Raw genomic sequence first — 14,278 nt, 5'->3', positions numbered from 1 at the left:
ATTTTGTCTTCAATACATTGTTGTACAATTGGGGTTCCTATAGTAAAATAATTAAATTTAGTTCTTTATATAATTGCAGTTGAAAATAATTGAAGTTTTCTGGAATTTTCTGTAAATAGTATATTTTTAAAATAATTAGGGAGAGTTATAGTTGTGCAAAAACCCTTAAAATAAAATTTTCTTTCAATGCATCGTTTTAGAATAGGGAGTAATAGGGAAAATAAATTTATTTTAGATTCTTGTCCAAATAGTTCAATTTTGGAATGATTAGAGGAGAAAGCTGGAAATTATTTTTAAGTGCGATATTTGGCTACTAGGGGGCGTAATTTAAAGGTGAATAATTTAATTCAAATTTTCTCCAAAAAATATTAGCTTAAGGTAGTTTTTATTTTTTTTTAACATAATTAGGAATCTTGGAATTTATTTTTAATTTTGTCCAAAGACTCATTGGCATACCGACCTTCATAAAGCAGCGGAAAGTGTAATTGTTTAAATTTATCCTAGTGGAAAAACAGGGAGAAAATGAAACTCAAAGTCTCATAAATGCAACGTCTATTTAATGGGTTACACGTTTCGCCTTACGGCATGATCAGACCTAATTTACAGGAAAAACTCACCTCATTTAAGTATAATAACACACGCCAAAAAAAAAAGAATGCTAACATATAGTTAAAATAAAAATATTATCTACAACATCGTGTATCGTCATTGACTAAAATATGAACCTTAAAGCACGGAATGTTACTAAAATCTGATACATTTTATACATATTTCTTTATAAAAAATAAAAACAAATATAAATATGAAAAATAAAAACGAAAAATTTTTTTTTTAAACTGAATTCGGATCCAAATTCCAAAGCACTAAGTTTGTCGCCAAACCGGGTTGTAAAAGTCATTGGGGTGTTACGTTCATTTATGAGGAGTATTGTATTAATAAAATAAGTTAAATTTATTGAAGGTTTTTAAATATGAGATTAGGTTTAAAATTAAAGACATCATTTCTTACCTTTCGCGCACTCATGTAAAATATTTGCATCATCCGACACCGAAAAAGTGTAACCAGTTGACTAAAGATGATTTGCAAAAGCTGGCTTTGCTCATTTATCATCGATGTTCTTATACTTGTTAAAAAGGCTTAGATAATAATAATAATAATAATAAAGACTTTATTTTCACAATTTAAGTTAGATTTACAAATAATTCTCTTCTAAACATAATTGTACTTTTGTGAAAAGAGACCAAGTCCAGATATATTCAAATAGGTTTATCTACCTTGCTCTACTTAACCTTAGATATCCATAGTACTTTAAGTCAAGAGAAAAATCTTACAAACATAGGGCATATCTTATAAGATTCATGATTCCAAAATCCTGAAACAATCGGGAATAGAGTTGTAAAGCTTTGAACTATTATAGGACAAACTCCGTTCATAAATAGATGTTCGATGTAGAGGAGGTGTTATCAAACCTTTAAATCTAATATTTTTAGTATGTACATGCGATCTATCGATCTAGCGATCTAATAAAATTATTTTATTGTTCTTTTACTAGTCGAATTAAAGATCCTATAGAGAAATAATTTAATTTATTTTTTTTTGGTCCAAATAGTTATAGTCTTAAGTCATTCGATGATGTAGTTCTCATAGTGAAAAAACCATTAGAATTATTTTTCTTTTTTTATGGATCTACGCCATGGAAACGTAAAACTTTTCCTAGAGATGCTAACGTGATAAGCGAAACGTGTCTGTTGATGATATAAGAGAAAAACTACGTTGAGGTAATAGTTTAAAAAGTAAAGCTTTGGTCAAGTAGCGCCATACATCCCTCAAAAAGGACTTAATCAAAATTGGCCCTATATATCCACCTATTTCACCAAAACTGTCACGGAAATAGTTTAATTTTCGCCCGGTTTCGGGATATCTTCATCTTCTAATAACGCGGCGGCATAACGGCGAAATCTACCCTACTTTATATTTTCTTCCCGGCGACGACGGTGGCGGCCGGGCTCCGTCCCCTCGCTCCGGCACTAATTGCACATTCTTGGCATAGTTTCGGGCCGCACCGCCCCCCGTGCCGCCCCCGTTTACGGGGGGATCCCTCGGGCGACATCCCTTGCCGTGCTTTTGTTTTCGAATACATATCCCGGAACGGCGGTTTATTTTAGCGGTGACCGCATAAAATGAACACGGCTGCCGTATTTATTCGACAATGGAAGTTTGCCTTTTCCACATAGAGAATGCCGGTTTGAAGAGATATATTTTAAAAGATGTCATTATTTAATTTTTTTTTAAGTTCTTTTTATTGGATTTTTAGGAAATTCTGCTTTTATTAAATTAACGGTCTTTCAACATATTTATGATATTCTTTTTTTTTTAAATTTTGAAATATGGGAAAGAAATAACGCCTCTTTTCAGGATAACTTACAAAGTGTTCCAGGACCCACTGTATAATTGTGCCACTGTGCTACTTTTTTAGGAAACGAAATATGCGATTGTCAAAAATTTGACAGTTAACATAGTTTTTAATTTACAGATTTTCATTTTTAAGATTTCAGTTTTAATGATTTTAAAAATTTTGGATTTTGGAACCCCTCTTGTATATCCGTTATTATTTAACATATTTAAATAGTAAAAAATGGTTTTAATAAGTTTTTTCCCGTAGAACACAAATATATAATCTGTTTTGTTGTAATAATTTTATTTTAAGAAAAAAATACATGTTTTGCTTTAATGGAAGACCCTGTATATGTTTAAATAGAAAAATCCGCTTATTTTTTCCTTTTTAAAAATATATAACACTATGGACTTATTGTTAAAAATGACTAAATAAGAGACAATTTTCGTAAAATAATTACCTATTATGTTAATTTTAATAGTAGGCTATAAAGAATGACAAATAATTTAAAAAGTTATCATTTGTGTCTTTCTATTTGTGCAGTGCAATTTGCATTAAGATTCAGAATATCAGCACAGAGAAATTACGAAAATTTTTAAAAATATGCTATGCTACTAGTTTACTACTTGTTGTTTTAGATACTTGTAGTTTGCCACATAAGATGTAATGAAAATTCCCTCCAGGCCGCAGACTTATATTTTAGCAGTCACCTACAATTTTTTTATCCATGGTATGCCTACGTATTAACGGGTTGCATTACCTCTTGTAGTTATGCCGAGAGAAGACAACCTTTTCCCGACTTTTCCCGTTTTTAAAACTAAAAGAAAATTTAATTAATCATTGCGCCTTTTCAAAAGACAAAAAATTATCAAAAAGAGAATCAATTGGAGAAAATTAATGTTTTGGCAAAATTAAACAATATACATGAATTCAACAAGATCCTGCATTCCGGGACATAATGGTAATATTATTCGACCATTCCTGAGGGATTTGTTTGCGCCAAAATGGATAAGAACCAATAGTCCTATAAGGTGGCCAGCAAGATCTCCCGATCTTTCCATTATCGACTTTTTTATGGCGCACCATATAAACTCTTAAAATTAAAAGTAATTTATTTTAAAAGTATAATGGGACGTGCATACAAATTCTGTATAGCTGTTGTATTAAAAAAGATGTTGATGTTGTATAAAAAATTTCTGCGGTGCGTTTCTGAACAGTTACAGCAATCAATAATAACAGCTATATAGAATTTGTATGCACGTCCCATTATACTTTGAAATTGGATAAAAGGCATTACAAGATTATGTGAAATTTGTGATAATATAAAAAATTTAAATAATATAAAAAGTAATTAATATATCTTTTTTTTTATTGACAGTTCTATAAGAATCTGTCAGTGTGTCATGGCCTTCTTAAAAACAGACCGGCATTGTTCCCATAGATAATTATTTTAAGAAAATTGTCTCTTATTTCGTCATTTTAAAAAATAGGTGCCCAGTGTTGCAAAAGGAAAAATTAAGCGGATTTTTTTATTTAAAAACATACAGTGTTTTTTATTTAAAAAAACATAAGTTTATTTTTTATCACAAAATCTTAAATCAGATAACATACTAGTATTCTACGGAAAAACCCCTATCAAAACTATTTTTTATTTTTTTAGTAGGTTAAATAATACAGTGGGGGAACCAAAATCAAAAATTTATTAAATCACTCGGTAGATTAAAAACTATGGCAGCTGTCAAATTTTTGATAATGGTATATTTCGTTTTATAAAAAAGTAGCACAGTACCATGAAAACCTATCTTTTATAATTCTATAACTTCTATCTTCTATAACTACTAAGATAACCTACAAAACTGTCCAAATTTAGACACCCTGTACACTGTGTCCCATTTGGGATGAGACTGCAGGGTATCTCTGTCATTTTTTAAGATAAAGCTTTGAGTCCCTGTATCACTTGTTTGTAAAACTTTTAAAGCCACAAATAGAAATATTCCAACTACTTTTGTTCCTGAAATACAGGGCGAAAATGAAAATGTTCACTTTGGAAATGTTATTATTTCTCACGCGCTAAATTCTCTACAAATTACCAAGCGCTAAAGGTACCAAAAATTACTTTCTTGCATTTTTCTGCTTAATTGCAGGATTTCAAAGTTGTAAAGAGTATAAAAATCCTAACCCAACTAACATCGACACTTTTGATTTTCCTAATTATTTGTAAAGCAGAACAGAAAAAAGCAGATACAAGCTTTCAAAAGTAAAAGAAAATAAGAAAATTTACAAGCGATTAATAAAAAATACACATTTTCATTACATATAAATAATTCCTTTGCCAAATTATTAGGTCATAAATCCCTCTCTCCGATACTTTAGTTGTGCAACTTATAGATCTACAATAAAAGTCTTACCCAGCTTGTAAACTCTTCAACTACCTATACAGGAATACGTTTCCTATGTACCTTTAATATCCTTTGATCCTGCTTTTCTCATTTGACTTTAAATCGCCTCTTATACTCGATACAGATTTCCCTACAGTTTCTTTCTAAAGTTTTATTAACTTTATTTTGAACTCTTGTTCACTTACTTTAATGAAATTCGAATGTTTTTGACTTAATTTGCATTCTTCGGCTCCCTTGCCTTCTCATAAAGTAGCAGTAAAGTAGCATTGGTTAAATTTAAAAAAAAAATCTTGAACGTAATGTAATTGTATAATAATATACATAAGTATGTAGTTTGTGGCTGAATTTGAATTCGCCATATCGGCTACTTTTGAATGCAAAATTAACCGAATTAAACAAAGATCACGTGACAGTTACTTTCAATTATTCAATTATCAACAAATCTGATTTAATCAGACGTTATTTGTTTCTGACCATTTAAACCAATTTCTAGGAGGAATTTTGACGTTAGTCGCACATCAAGAAAAACATCGAGATTTTTACCACAAATTGTTACGTAAAACGTCAATTAGTTCCTATATAAATTAGATATAATTAACTAGGATTGATAATAGCGACCAATCAACGTCGGTAAATTCTTACGTTTATCTGAAATCAGTTTTATCATTTTTAGAATAATAGTAATATACCATAAGGCATTAAGAACCAACTAACGGTGTGAAAAATGACGTAATTTTTCTTATAAATTCTTACGTTGATCTGATGTTTTAATTTTCAGAGGGATTTATCTAGGAACTTTTTTTTTAGTGGGAAAAATGAGCAGTGAGTATTTTTTACGGCAATCTGAGGTCGGTTTAGCCAAAGTCAGGAAAACCTACGTAATTTTTAATATAAATGCTTACATTTATCTGACATCTATAATACAGGGTGTCCCGAAATTACATCGCAATATTTTACCAGCCGCATCTTTGTCTAAAAATAAGACAAAAACTTCATATATCGACAATTTTACGTTAAAGTGGGTTCCAAACGTTCCATAATAAAGATTTTTATGCCATAAAAAATGGTGCATCAAACGTAATAAATGAAATGGTCTCCGTGATACACAGATCTGTTGGCAATAATTTTGACGTTACATCTTAACGTCGAGGTATTTGACGTCGAAGGAAACTACGTAAATTTTAGCATATATTTTTTATGCTACATAAAAGAATGTTGGGAAGAACTACGTCAGTTTTGGTATAAATTCTTACGATTATTCGACGTCGATTTCTCTATAAATTAGATATAGTTTTCTGGGAACTCAGTTTTTTTTTGTAGATTAGTAGTAATATACCATAAGGCGTCAAAGACCAACCAACGTTGTGAAAAACTATGCGTTTTTATTATAAATTCTTGTGTTAATTTGACGGTGATTTTAATCTACTGGGAGATGTAAGTATATTTTTTAGTGGGAAAAATTAGGTATTTTTTAAGGTAATTTAACGTCGGTTCAAGTTAGATTATTTATGTGTTACTTATGAGAAAACGTCATTGATTAACCAATGCACAATCTAATGTTAAACGTCGTAATTTTTACGTTGCGCTGACTTAGGCTAGAGTGTTTTTAACATGCAAATATGATAAAGATTATTGAAGAAAATCATAGTGATTCAGATCAAAATATTTTGATCTCGCGAGTCAGTTAACGACGTCAAGGCAACTTATATTTATTTTTTCCTTTTTTATGTACAACATATGGTCCGTTGGTTAGCATTTCGACGTCGCTTATTAACGTTGAGGTTTTTAATATAAAACATAATGTAAATTAGGCCACTTAAAAATCTGTGTTGGGGACAGATCTTCATATTATCATCTTAAAACGTCTAAATGAACTTCTTGTTCTATTGCCTAAAAGTTGCTCTTATAATTTACCTGACTATAATTAAAACATAAAGAGCAACTAATACAATTAATAGGTGTATGTAAAACCTTTTACCTAAATATTATCCAACGCAAAGTAAACATTTATCTAGATCGAAACCACATACACTCAACAAAACAATTTATTTTAGGTCGAAACGAACTCATAGCCAGATACATTAAACTGAGGACGGGTAAAACGCGGACGAGAAAACAAGTCAGCTCACACATCCAGGTATTGGCGAGGCGGAAGCTGCGGGAAATCCAGGCTAAACTCAAAGTTGTAAGTATTTACACAAAAGATTGAAACATGTTGCGAAAATAAACAACCACTTAATCTGTGTACTCGCCTTCTGGAAAGTTTTATGTGTATATATATACACGTGGAACGTTCGAATAATTTCTTTACTAGACCATTAAGAATATTAAAAAAATACTTAAAACCATATATTGACAGGAACTGCGCTCACTTTTTCTTTCGTTGCAATTGTATCATTAAACCGCCATTATCTTTCATAGCGAAAAAATTAGGTAACCAGTCGTTGCACGCTCCAATTCATATGGTTTGCTGTTTCTATAAAATATATATATTACTGCCAGTGCAAATTAAACCCGATAAATAAATAAACGAGAAGTAAATTAGCTCTGAAATTAATGGCTCATATAATTGTGTACCTTCACCTCATTGTCTTTCTTACTGGTTTAAGTGATTTTCCATTTCGCTATCTAGGTGGCAGTAAATGGCTAATTGATTAGAAAACATTGATTGCTATTTTGTATCGGTAAAACTGTGCATTTAAGTATTTATTCATCAAAGTTACTGCCTATTACAAGATCGTAAAATTTAATAATTAACTTTGGAGCAATATCCAGAATGTTTTTAAAGAGTTAGTACAATTTTGAGGCTCTTTAAGACATATACTCTATAAAGTCAAATATTACTCTGTAAAGACAAGTAGTCATTTTCATTATTTTGATCAGTAAATTGGTAAAATGTATCCACCAAAAACATAATATTTCAAACGGTGAATATTCCAAAATATTTTAATGTTTAAGAATGGGTGGAAGAAAAGTATTACAGATGCCACGAAACACCTCACTTCAACCAATCACACAATCAACCAAAATTTTTATAATGAGGAAAAGAATATAGTTGTGCTTACGGACCCAGTAAGGGCTTTTGACACAGTGCCTCAGAAAACTACTCTAAATTTTTTATATTTTCTTATTTACCTGATATATTTAATTTGATTTGATTTGAATCATTCAAATCAATATTGCCATGCAAAAAACGAACAGTTCCTTCCATAACTATACAAAAAGATCTTTGAGACTATGCATGAGGGACTTGAGAACCTGTTAATTATTGTAGATTCATAAAATTCATAAAATTGAAATGAATGCGTTTTTTGAGACTCCTATCTCACTTACCGTGGAAAAATTCTACTAAGCGGGCCTGTGGTTTGCAGATGACTAAGTTCTTAAAAATTATTAAATCTTAAATAATATACCTACTGCAATAACCTTCTAGATAGATGCAGATAATATCAGCGGCTGGTTCAAAACCTATTTAATGTCATTGAATGTTCAGTGGCGGTTCGTGGTTTCTTATATATACTGTTAATCGGGAGGTCAAAGAAGTAATTGGAAGAATTGGATTATAACATGTAAATGCAATGGTTGTTCAAAGCTAGGCTTTTTTACTCATCTTGTTTGTCTTCCAGGGATTGGAAATAGTTTTTATCTCTCTCAATTATTTGAAGTAAGTTTCCTTTTTATTTTAAGCTTTCGGGCATTTGAAATTTTTTATGTCTTTCAGGTATTTGAAATAACTTCCTTCAAGGCTTTCGGAATAATGTATTATATCTTTCAATCCTTAGACATGTTTCAGGAATGTAAATTAATTTGTCATTTTATTCCAGGCATTTGACATAATTTTTGCAAGAATTTCAGAAAAATGTCGTAATGTTTTCTGGGTGTTAATAGAAATCACCGAATAAAAATCCCGAATAATGTGAATTTTGTTAAAAATCTATTAACTAGATAAGTAAAAAATCTAGATATTTATTCAAGATGCAGAAAGTCCTAAAAACTTTATCAACCAAACATAAATCCTCAATTATTTAAACCCCTAAAAAATGAAGATTTAAAAATTTCTAAAAATCTGGCAAAATTTTAAAAATACTGGAATGACTAAGATTTTAAAGTTAGAGGATTGAACTAAGGATTCAAAATGCATTCAGATCTCAAAAAAAAAATTGCAAAAATAACATAAAATTTTAAAAATCTATTATATAATTGAAAATTTAAAAAAATCTATTGATTCTTTGAAAATATGTTATCATGGTGATTTATAGAAAGTATTGATTACTTCGGAGAGCAACTCTGGAGAAGAACAAAATCTCGAAATACCATTTAACCTAGTAGTAACTTTGTTTTTTAAACTTCTGCTTACAGCACTAATATCATTAGTAGTACCTCACCGAGATTAGATTAACACAAAAAGTACCAAGTTTCAGGCAATTGAATAGAATTTTAGTCTTTGAAAAAAATTAGAAGCTTAACTGTTTACATCATTATAATCACAATCATCAAAGGCTGGTCTTTAGCCTCCAATAAAAGAATGGTTTCCTCTATACATACTGTAAAGGCTTGATTGAAGCTGAATCTTAAAAAGATGATTAATTCAACAAAAATATGAAGGCTCCCAGTTTGGCTCAAACTCCCAGATTGAACCAGATCTTAACATAAAAAAAGGATTTCAATCTTTTGAACAACAAATACTTAAATATGATGTATTTTCAACTTAAGTTATATTCAAACAATAGCAGCAAGATTAGTTTAAGTTATCAATAGTGAATATCTCAAAACGATGACACAACCACTAGTTCATTGACGCTTTGACGATGATCTAAATAGACTGTCGAAACATTGGAGAACTTATTAAAAAGAAGCAGTTACAATATTTGATGCCCTATATCCAAGGTCTGTGAAGAAGAAATTCAAATCGTCTCTAGATTTGAATATAGTTTTGTGGAAGATGATGATGAAAAAAATCACATGTCTCATGATAATGATTATTTAGATGCCTCGCCTAAGCCTGAGAGCTATACATTACTCTTTTTAAATGGTGATTTAAAAATGGTGCATTTCGATAGTGTCTTGTAGCACTATAGTTTCTATGGTTCATTTTTTTAAAGACAAAAGTTGCGTGCAGCATTATTTGACCATCAAAGAACTCTAGAAAAAGACGTTGCAGTACATGACTATTAACTTTATTTTAGAATTCCAACTGATCATTTTTTCATCCCCAAAAACCCCATTAAACCACCCTCGCCTAACTATTGCTACTTTGTTAGGACTACGTGGTGAAGGAGAAGACTTTGCAAACGATGTCAAACATGTCGAGTGCACAAATAGTCTCTGCCGCTGCAACATACAGCAAGACGGCGGCTGGGCTCCCATTGGGTCTTAATCATCCCATGTCGTTTACCGGAGGTGCGGTAAGTTGGGTGTGCGGAAACTATCAGAGGTGGCATAACATTTTTGAGTTAATTCGACCTTTTTGGATCTAAATACACTTGGGGATTATAAAGTATATTCATATCTGAATATGCATAATATTTTTGAGTCAATTCGACCTTTTTGCATCTAAATACACTTGGGAATTATAAAATAAAAAAAAACACTTGTACAAATTCTTACCGGACGAATATTTCTGCTTTCGATGCTTATTTGAAGGTGTTAAGCTGTACAGGTCTAGATTTAATTTATATGACTAATTTTCATTTATTAATTTGATATGTGAAAACTGTATCGAAGACCACGCTGATACGACAACTACTTAAATTTACGCAAAACAGTAAAAGTTATACGCAATGATTATAAGGATTATATAATATATATAAAACCGAAAAAGCATTGTCAAGGACGTTAAATATTTTAGGTCATTTTTTTACAACGAAAATAATACTAAAAGCTTACCATTAAAAATTAGATTTAATGATCAGGATTTTTGAAATTGTATTGACATTAGTAAGCTTTTTTCAAAATTCTTTAGTGGAGTATTTGAACATCTTGATATGCCAGCTTTAATAAAGCCTAGTCGATGTCAAGAATATTTTATAGTTACAATATTGATAGAAATATTGAACATTAAATCCGCTTTAATATCTATGGATCCTAAAAAGGCACCCGGTCCAGAGGCATTTTTTCCCAATATTTGGAAAATAACTCAAATTGTGCCTGTATTTATGCCTGGAAAAATAAATTCTGTTCAACATTACAGGCCAATTTCCTTACTTAGTCACTTTGGTAAGCTATTCGAACCTTTAGTATTTAAGTAATTATTTTTTAGGGTCAAAGAAGTTATCGACGTTAACCAACATGGCTTTTTCCAAAAAAGATCGGTAATATCCAACTTAATACTATTTATTCAAGGTATAAATGAAAATATCGAGACAAGTCTGGCAACATGTGCCGTGTACATCGACTTTTCCAAGACCTTTGATAAGGTTCATGATTCTACGCTTTTCAGAAGGTTGGAGAGTTTCGGTATTCATGGAGCCCTACTTAAACTCATTTAAAATTACCTAACGAATCGCTTGCAATATGTCGACATAAATGGAATAAAGTCTTCTTGTAGTATCGAAACTTCAAGAGTACCGCAAGGTTCTCATTTGGGACCGATATTATTTTCAATCTGTAAATGACATTGGTCAGTGTTTTTCAACTTTTTAATATTAAAATTTTTTAAAATTTTATAACAATTATGCAGGTATCAGATTTTCTTGTCTTGCACTCTGAGCTTTCTAATTTTCTAATTTTGTACCTTTAATAAATTATTTATTAATCTAGAAAAATGTCATTCTATAATCTTTCTATCTCGGAGGCACTACCTTGACATACGTAGAGTGTATTAAGGATTTGGTTGTGGCATTGGATTCCAAACTGTTCTTCGAAGTTTATATGGAAAACATTGTTTAAAAAATCTAGGTAAAATATATCGCGATTTACAAAGGGTTTCAGGAATCAAACATCATTAATATACCGTGCAATTGTTAAAATGTAAAACCAACTATAGAATATGTGACAGTAGTTTGAAATCCGATGTATCACAAGTATATTGACCAAATTGAAAAGGTTCAACACAAGTTTGTAAATATACTAAATTTCATCTTTAAGTGACATAGAATTTTTTTTAACTGTTATGATAACCTAAAGTTTTATGCTATTAAGTCCTTGTAAGAGTCGTAGACACAATGTTGATTAAGTTTTAATTTATAAGACTATTAAGTATTATTAAATCCAGACCTCTATAGTGCAAGTAAGCTTCGAAAGTGTAAATATTAGTTCGGTAAGGAATTTTTTAAAGGTATTATATTGACTTTAATAAACTTAAAAAGTCTAGTTGTTATAAGAAAATACAATATTTGCTAATCAAAATTGGGTTTTCAAGATACTTTGGGTTGGGTTTCATAAAAAATATAGTTAGTTGTATAGAGCAGATAGAAATTCTGACATATCCGAACTATTCCGCTCAGAAAGAAAATAGATGATCATTAACGGGAACTATATAAAACGTTAAACCGTTCTATTGGGTGGGGTTGATAGATTACTGGTTTAAACAGATATACAGAATGGTCACATGCCACTTTTAAACAACCCTCATAAATTTGTCACAAATGCAGTCAATACTTATATTGATAATCTCAATGGGCGCCTCTGATAAAATTTTTCAGCATTAATAGGCCAATAAATGAAGGGTTTCATTTCAGAACTTTCTAAAACCGACCCTGGTGGAGGTGAAAAATAGATTAAGACACAAAGGTTATGTAGTGCCGAAGGATGTTTTCAGTGGGTGGAAGCCACCCTTTTCCAGAGAATGAAAAATATAATCGCAGAAATCAAAGTAGGGATGTATTTTAAATAAACATTATAATTTAAGCAAACATTTCGAGTGAAATATTCGTGATCAAAAACATGAATTTTTTACTAAAAAAACGAGTTTTTCTAGAACATCTCGGAAAATTGAAATTCTGTAAAGAAAAAGTGTTTGTGGGAAAATGAAGCTTTAAAAACAGGAAAAGATTGGTTTTTGATTCATTAGTGATTCTATCATTGGGGTAGTTCAGTCTAAGTTAATAAATTTTAGGGTGTATATTTAAAATATATTAAGCTATCATATATGTACGGTATGAAACAATTTCGGACAGTAAAAAAATTGTCTGAAGTATTATTTTATAAGAAGCAGATTATTGTAAAAAAAATCAAGTTTTTTTGGTCGATTTCTCTACTACGGATAGTTTCTAAAGGTTGAAATGTTCTGAAAATTTGAGCCTAAAATATATTAGCATATTTAATTTCCATTCGTGAAGATAAGAAAAAAATACATAAGGCATATATAACCTTTGAAATTAAATTCATTAAAGATCGGCTTAGTTTCATAGAATTCTGAAGTTACACTGTTTTCTTCTTATTTACTGGCCTATAATCCTGCTCTATTTGTCCGCTTTTATATACCATTCCTTCCTCTTAAGCACATGTGAGGTGATAATCATTCCAACTATTTATTCAAAATGGTCTTTTTACATAAATATAATAATCAATCGTATGGTTTTTTTTTTGTTTAATAGCTTTTATACCGCATAATAAACGAGCCGCTCATCCGCTTACTTGCTGTGTGTTGCGATTAAATGTCAAATGAACAGGTCTCGTGGATGTACGAGATTATTATACCCACATAAGTTCATTTCTGCTAATGTTATTGTGTTACTAAATGGGATTTTTATTGATTGCTTTAATAAAATTTATTAAATTTATCCTTTCTTTTTCAGCAATTCTGGCAGCCCGGGCTACAACCTGGTACATCGCAAGAGTAAGTATACAATATATAAAGATCTTCTTTGTTCAGGGTCTTACATGTAAAAATACTTTAATGTACGTTAAAAGAACTTAAGCATCTTGTAAATCAAAAACATAAATGGTACATCAAAAGTATGTTTTTGGCGTAAATAAGGTCTAAATCTGAATAAATTAGGAAATACCCAATTTGACACTAATATTATCAAAAAATGCCAATAAAAAGTTAAGGCCTTGTAGATGCTTGAGACAGTTAATTATTTAATGATAATGTATCCTGAATATTAAACCAACAATGTCTTCTGTCAGATATTCGTTTAATACTTACATACATTACTCTCATAAGTCATTAGTAAATGAACTAAACATAATAAAGTAGTTTTTCTCTTATTTTAGCGTTAAACCATTTGCCCAAGCGGCGTATCCAGGAAAACCGGCTACCGCAGTGTCAGCAGGCGACGTGGGGGCGCTGCAGGCAGCACCACCACCAGTCTGGGAGGGTAGAGCCATCGCCACACATAAACTTAGGCTTGTAGAGTTTACCGCTTTTATGGAGTCTCAGAATAGAGAAGAAGCGGTAAGCTATACACAGTTCTATTCTACAATTGAAACAAATACTTAATAATACTTTAGAACTTAACATTACTTTAGAACATTATATACCAAGAAAATGGTATCAAAAATTAGTTGGATCAACTATGGGCGTGAGCGCAAGAGCTCA

The 14,278-nt window shown here is 30.8% G+C and overlaps 1 protein-coding gene across 12 annotated transcripts in view; it reads left to right on the top strand.

The window, feature by feature from the left end:
• Positions 1–14,278, top strand: part of LOC126736849 (transcriptional enhancer factor TEF-1) — a 166,326-nt gene that overhangs the window by 142,266 nt on the left and 9,782 nt on the right. For 11 of the 12 annotated variants that reach the window (XM_050441400.1, XM_050441408.1, XM_050441402.1 and 8 more), the window contains 4 exons: positions 6,849–6,979; positions 10,056–10,199; positions 13,533–13,573; positions 13,954–14,134. In XM_050441400.1, coding sequence (XP_050297357.1) covers positions 6,849–6,979; positions 10,056–10,199; positions 13,533–13,573; positions 13,954–14,134 — 497 coding nt within the window. The remainder of the gene's footprint in view (positions 1–6,848; positions 6,980–10,055; positions 10,200–13,532; positions 13,574–13,953; positions 14,135–14,278) is intronic. The other variant, XM_050441406.1, reaches the window with a different exon arrangement.

The sequence above is a fragment of the Anthonomus grandis genome, chromosome 5, assembly GCF_022605725.1.
Source record: "Anthonomus grandis grandis chromosome 5, icAntGran1.3, whole genome shotgun sequence".
NCBI classification, from domain to species: Eukaryota; Metazoa; Arthropoda; class Insecta; order Coleoptera; family Curculionidae; genus Anthonomus; species Anthonomus grandis.
This window is presented reverse-complemented; position numbering and strand designations above follow the sequence as displayed.